The sequence below is a fragment of the Vidua chalybeata genome, chromosome 21, assembly GCF_026979565.1.
Source record: "Vidua chalybeata isolate OUT-0048 chromosome 21, bVidCha1 merged haplotype, whole genome shotgun sequence".
Classification (NCBI taxonomy): domain Eukaryota; kingdom Metazoa; phylum Chordata; class Aves; order Passeriformes; family Viduidae; genus Vidua; species Vidua chalybeata.
Genome location: NC_071550.1, coordinates 5,997,160 through 6,003,778, shown reverse-complemented (window position 1 = coordinate 6,003,778; position 6,619 = coordinate 5,997,160). Strand labels below are relative to the sequence as shown.

The following is a 6,619-nucleotide window of genomic DNA, read 5'->3' as shown; positions in this document are numbered from 1 at the left end:
CCCAGCACAGTGTGACCAGCCCTGCCACACCATCCTGAAATCCCTGCAGACAGCAGGAGGGCAGGTCTCACCTCAGGCACAGGGCAGTGCTTGGCTGCAGCAGGCTCGGTGTATCCAGTATGACTCCCAGTCATGGTTTGCAATTTAGAAAGCATGGATGCCATGTGCTGTCACAGAGACCAGCTGTCCTGGTCTCCTGGCTACATGGAGCATCCAGCTCTGTCACCACCTCTGGTTTGCCCAATAAGCCCTTTTTAGACTAGATCCCAGTCTCCAGGGAGAGCTAGTCATGCTGTCTAGGGTGGCTCTGCCTTCCCCAAGACACATCTGATGACCCAAAAGCACCTGCTTCGTCCTTCATCAACGCTTCAGTGCTCGGAGGATACTCCATGCAGGAGCTATGACAGACCAAGAGAGCTGAGACGTCTCCAAGCAGGGCCCAGTTTGGTCCAGGGCAGCTACTCCCAGTCCTGGTACCATTTGCCAAGATCTCCAGCATGGATGGAGACGCTTTTCCCATCACCAGATCCATAACAATTGATCTGCAAGTTTAATATAACTAATACAGACTTTTGGGGGACAAAAACAAGTTCTGAGACAGGAAACTGCAGGGAAACAACGTCGAGCTCATAGATATCACCTCCCCAAGTCACGCAGCTCTGCAGTGGCCGAGGAGATGGCCAAGCTCTGTTAACACCATCAGTCAATTCACCTTGAAAAAAGTCCTTTCCTAGGCAAAAGCACCTTGACAGGACATCTCCACTTAACGTGGAGAAGCCCAGCCAGGACCCTGCTGGATGTCAAAACACTCTGTCGAATTCAGTCTGGTTGGTGGCCGCTGGGTTCCTGCCCTGGTTCGCCGGCTGCTGGGGCATGTGCCCACCCCTCCTGCGTGGTGGGGCCAGGTACTCAAACATGGACTGGTTGTGGGTGGACAGCATGTTCTTGAGGTCTGACGGCATGGGGTCCGACCAGAAGAAGTCGTGGTTCAGGGCGTCGTCGCTGTCGATGCGCTGGGCGGGATCCAGCACCAGCAGCTTGTCGATGAGGTCCAGCGCGTAGGGGTCTTTGACGTAGGCCTTGAGGCGATCCTTCACCTTCCGCTTCTGCCCCTTGGGGAGATCCAGCTTCTCGTACAGCTCGTACTTGTCCACATTCGGCCACACCTGGCAAGGGGAAGGAAAAGAGGTTGGCAAGAAATAGTTATGGAAAGGACAAGCCATTTTGGTTCAAACACCCTCAGGCAAACCAAGATAACAATTCTATTTTATAACCTCCAAGCTGGCAGACATTGTTCTCACAGCAACAAAGAGGCGCTAAAGGCCTGGAGTCATGTGGACAAGTCAGGACAGTCTTCCTGGTGTGGAAACGATGCTCAAGGATTTCTGGTTCCCCCATGAAAAGAAATACTAGAAAGCACGGTTCAGGCCAGCTACCGCATCCAGAAAGATAAAGTGACAAAACTGATTGCTAAATAATCACCTGGATGTGGCACCTTTTATTCTTAGAAAGCAAAGCCTGCTGCAATCACCAGCACTTATCTCGATCTGGGTGAGACCACAACAGGTGTTGCCAAAGAAAGCACCTTCAGTGTATTTACATAATGACTGACAGCAGGATGAGGACTCTGCAGCTGCCAGCACAACATCCCGCAGATCCCAGTCTGGGCTGAGATCCCTCAGCTTGCTCCCCACAAGAGGGCAGGACGAGCTGCTTATGAAGGAGGAGCTGAGAAGGGGCCGGGTGCTCACACCAGAGCTGAGCTGATGCCGCAAATCACAAGACAGAATTCAAGAGGCTTTTCAAGGTGACCAGCGCAAAACACCTCAAAATAAAAAACCCCACCCTTCTTTAAGCAGAAATTGAGGGCTGTCTGAGAGACAACGCCAAAACACAGGCTAGAAGATTCTCCAGCCTCCCTGCCAACAGCAGGCACACCCCACTGCTGGGAGCACACAGGGCAGGGAAGAGGCACAAGTGCCTGGTCCCAGACTCTGCCCACACTCCTGCTCTCCACAACTCATCCCCACTCTCGCCCTCACCTCCGGTGTGATGGATCCACAGAGCTGGCTGATGAGGGTCAGCTGGTGCTGCTCCGTGTTCCCCTGCATGATGGGGCTGCGGGTCCACATCTCTGCCATGATGCAGCCTGCACCCCAGAGATCAATGGGGGGGCCGTAGTCGCGCTCCCCTAAACGGAGATGCCGAGTTAGTCTCCCAGAGGGCTGAGAAGGGCCGAGAAGCCGGCAGAGCCCACCTAGGGCTCCTCCTACCTAGGAGCAGCTCTGGGGGCCGATACCACAGGGTCACCACGCGGTTGGTGTAGCGGTTTGGCTGGCTGTTCTTAGCCAGGCTGAAAGCTCGAGCCAGCCCAAAGTCCGCCAGCTTCAGGACTCCATCCCGCGTGATCAAGACGTTTGCTGCTTTCATGTCTCGGTGCAAGATCTGCACAAGGACAGACATTGAGGAGTTAAGTGAATGAAGTGCCCTCCTTAGGTGTCTTGCACCAGCACAATGCTCAGGCTGCAGAGGTGGGAAACAAGGATTTCCCTGCAGCCTGTGCTAAGACACCTGCTCCTTGGAAAGCCACCCTCTGAGCACAGCAGGAGCCTTTCCCATTACCTTGTTCCTGTGGATGTAGTAAAGTCCGTTCAGGAGCATCTGCATAACTTTCTTGATCTCTGACAGTGTGAACTTGACATGGGCGTTGCTGAGAAGGCCAGCCAGGTCGTGCTCACAGAAGTCAAACACAAGGTAGATGCTGCCCTTGCACCGGTTGTACGGAGAGGCTGCAGGAGAGGCACAGAGCGGCTGTCAGTGAGGGACCCTTCACTGGGTCACAGCTCCTCTCACCTCCCACCACCCTGCAGCTCATACAACACCCCCTACACAGAATCTCAGGGCACAGGAACATAGAGAACCAGACAGCCTGCAGGCCTCAAGGTCCTTTTTAAAGAAGAACTGAGCAAAAACTAGCAACACAAGAACAGGAGATGAGGATTGGTGCAGCAAATGTCATCAGACAGGCAAGGAAAGGGCATGGCAACCTTTGAAAGCTTCACTTCGTGCTGCTCTGGGCTCATAACGGCTGTGGGGTTTCCTCCCTGCAAGCCGTGGCTGCCAGCCAAGAACCAGAGATAGAGGAGGCACCCACAGACAGCCCCGGGAAAGAATGCAGAAACACGGAAAATCTGTCTAATCTGACATTAAAAAGTGAGATTTCCTGCAACCTCAAACAGGATCTGCAAAAATGGACTGATCTTGATCAAAGCGATATAAAACTCCAACTCCAATTTGAAGTGAATGATAGCAGACTTCAGGTGAAGCAATCGATTTCAATCTTGTTCCTGGAGCACCCACGCAAAATGTTATTAAAAAGAAAAGCTGATTTTCATCAGTTGTAATCAGCAAAACCTGCTCATCAGCATCTCCAGCCGGAAAAGCTTAGCCCCCACAGAAGCACACTGCTCTCCTCCCCAGGAGGGTGCCTGCTACACTGGGTCTGCAGTTCCTCACACAGACACAGCCCCAAACACACCTTTCCAACATAAAAAGAGAAAAGCCTCACGTTTGACAACAGTAAATGAAACATTTCTACTTTACTGCAAACTGAGGTCAAGGTAGATTTGGATAAAAACTGGAATACAAACAAAACATAAAAAGGGAACAAATGACATGTCTACAAAAATATTTACTTTTGGTATGCCAGACACCGAATCATGGCAGCTCTTTTAATCACAGAGTGAATTAAAAATTAACTTGTCATTGGTATTTTTACTCATACCTATTCAGACAGTAATCTACACACAAATGAGTACTGGAGTATCTTGACTTTCCCATCCCTAGGCCAGACATTTCTGCCCATTCAGTGACTGGACTTTTTAAAAAAATACCAGATACTAGTAAGTTTTGTTTTTATTTCCCTGGCTAGGGAAGGGCAGGCTGTAACATCAACTGTCACTTTCCAAAGTATTTTTCCAGTACAAATCCATGTAAGAGAATTATATATAAACGTTAGCAAATGTTATAGAGCAGTTTCACTGTAAACAGAGCCAGGCCAGGTGTGCTGAGCCTACGAAGCAGTGGGGGCACAAGGCATCAGGTGGGAGTGAGGAGGTGGAAGAGCAGCTCAGAACTGCCCATGTGGAGTCCCAGCCCTCCCAGCACAAGCAGTTACATCACCCACAGAAAGAGATGCTGAGTGAGCCTCAGCTGGAGCTGTGTCATCAGCTCAGAGCTGCCAGAAACCATCACAAGACAACCAAGAGAGGCAGCTCCAGGCTGAGGAGCCTCTGCTCCAAAGTGCTGGTTCATTTAAAGCCTCTCAGAAGGGAGTTTCCCAGCACAGGCAGCATTCACTGCTATGGCACAGGCATATCCTGGCGGGACCACAACAGCTTTTTCCATCTGAGCTTCAGCAACCTCCTGACCCATTTAGAAACTCTTTTCCAAAATAAGTGACCTGTCACCCCATGTCACAGGCAGGAACAGAGCCCCGTGCTCAGCTAGACCACTCCACTCCCAGCACAAGACACCAGCCTGCTCAGCAGGGCTCAGAAAAGCCACCATTAACACAAGGGAGAGCCTGCAAAGTACCTTTGGTCCTGCAGATTTCTATGAGGTTCACCACATTCTCGTGTTTGAGCAGCTGGAGGATTTTAATTTCTCGCAAGGCTGTGATGGGAAACTGGAAAAGATAAAGAGAGAATGGAGGTTGGAGGTGCAGGAGACCAGGCCATCTCCCCAAGAGAACAGGAGAGGTGTGACCATGCAGCTTGACAGGTCCTGCCCTCCTCTCCTCACCTTTTACATTCACACCAGGACATGGTACAGCCCAGCCTGAGCTGCACAACAGCCTCTCTGGCTGCTGCCTTTGCTGTTTAAGCTCTTAACTCTCTCCCCAGCTCCTGAGCATGTGCTTCACAATCACCCAGCTCTTCCACAGACACAGCCAGTGTCCCTGTGACCCTGTGCTCAGGGTCCCAGAGGAGAACACATGGGAAGTGTCACTTCCCAGCAGCCATCCCGTGCAGCCCAGTCCCCTCGCTGCTGCCATGTGCCTTTGCAGCCCAGGAGACAACAGGCCCAACCCAGCCACGCCCCACACTTACCCCTTCCTTCTCATTTTCCATCAACACCTTCTTCAGTGCTACTTTCTTGCCTGTCTGGCGATGTTTGGCTTTGAAAACTTCCCTGTAAAAAAACAGGAAAAAAAAAAAAAATCCATGAGCAGCACAAGGAGGAAGGAGCCAGGTGCCCCCACAAGGAACAAGCCCAAGCGAGACACACTAAAGCACCGTACAGAGCTTTACTGTGCTGAGCCAATACAGCCACATTCCCGCTGGGCCAAAGGCTCCAGGACTCACTGAACCAACAGATAGCCCAGAGCTCTTGCAGCCTTATAAGGATTTCCAGTAACGTAGCACATTCTGAGCAAAAAGTCGCACATTTGGAGCCAAGCTGCACATTTGGAGGCAAGTTCCAGGTCCCCACCCTAACTGTTTTCAAGGTTAACTCTGCTCTGCCAGAGCTGGGACAGAGCGGGATCTCAGGTTGCGGAAAAGAGGGCCCAGGAGCCAGACTGGTTCTCTAAAGCCAGAGGGGCGGCCGGGGAAAGGACACGCGAGCAAGGAGCACCCGAGGCAGGCGCCCATGGGCCGCGGGGCTGGGCCCCGGCTGCAGGCCTGAGGCCGGGGAGGGCCGGGGCCGGGCCGGGCCAGGGAGGGCCGGGGCCGGCGAGCACTCACCCGAAGGTGCCCTGCCCGATCTTGGCGAGCTTCTCGTACTTGGAAACCTCGTCGCAGAAGGGGCACTCGACCATGTCGTACTGCTTGGCCATGGCGGCCGCGCCGTTGCCACAGCACCGCGTCCCGCCCGTTCCGCCACGTGACGCGGCGGCGCCATCACGTGACATGCCAGCCGCCGCGCGGGGCCTTGTGGGCGTTGCAGTCCGTGGGGACGCCGCCATGTTGTCCCCCCTGGTGGCCCGGGAGCACCGAGCGGTCGCCGGTGCCGGTGGCCCTGAAGCGCGTTGCCGTGTGCCCCGTGTGTGCTTAAACACGTCAGGAGTTAAACAGAGCTTCTGCTCCTGCAGCTGCGGCTGTGACGTAGGGAGGCCGTGGCCAGGCAGGAGGATTCCAGGGTCTGGTTGAGGGGACCCTGAGTTCCTCCCCCGGCCGTGGCTGTGTCCCGGTGCAGGACAAAGAGTTCGGTCTCAGGCTGTTCGAAACTGGTCCCCGAGGTGGACAGCACCCAAGGACCGAGCTGTGGCAGAGGTGACTGCCAGCATCCTGGTGATGGGAACCACCAGCTCCCGGGGAACACGGACACCAGAGCCCTGCTGGGTCCAGGCCACCTTGTCCTGCATGGCGACACTGTTATGGAGCACGTCAATGTCCCCAGAACGAGAGAATGGCTGGTGGGAGTGCTCCTGCTGGCAGCGATGACACCCAGCTCTCACCCCACAGGGGCTGAGCATCAGATGTGCATGGCACAGTTCTGTCTGCAGGGCTGGAGCCTCGTCCACACAGCTGGCACCCTCATCCGAAGGGCTGTCACACTCCTCTAGGGCTGTCACCTTCCTCCATGGGGCTGGAACCCTCTTTTAGGGCTGGCGCCT

General features: G+C 54.0%; 1 protein-coding gene across 1 annotated transcript; it reads right to left on the bottom strand.

Annotated features, from left to right (window-relative positions):
• Window positions 1-527: 527 nt before the first annotated feature.
• Window positions 528-6,032, bottom strand: CDK9 (cyclin dependent kinase 9). Its single transcript, XM_053962041.1, has 7 exons — window positions 5,748-6,032; window positions 5,112-5,193; window positions 4,597-4,687; window positions 2,623-2,789; window positions 2,274-2,445; window positions 2,043-2,191; window positions 528-1,166 (listed from the first exon to the last, which is right to left on the bottom strand). Exons 1-7 carry the CDS (start codon window positions 5,966-5,968, stop codon window positions 801-803), a joined length of 1,248 nt encoding a protein of 415 aa, XP_053818016.1. The 5' UTR covers window positions 5,969-6,032; the 3' UTR covers window positions 528-800.
• Window positions 6,033-6,619: the final 587 nt, after the last annotated feature.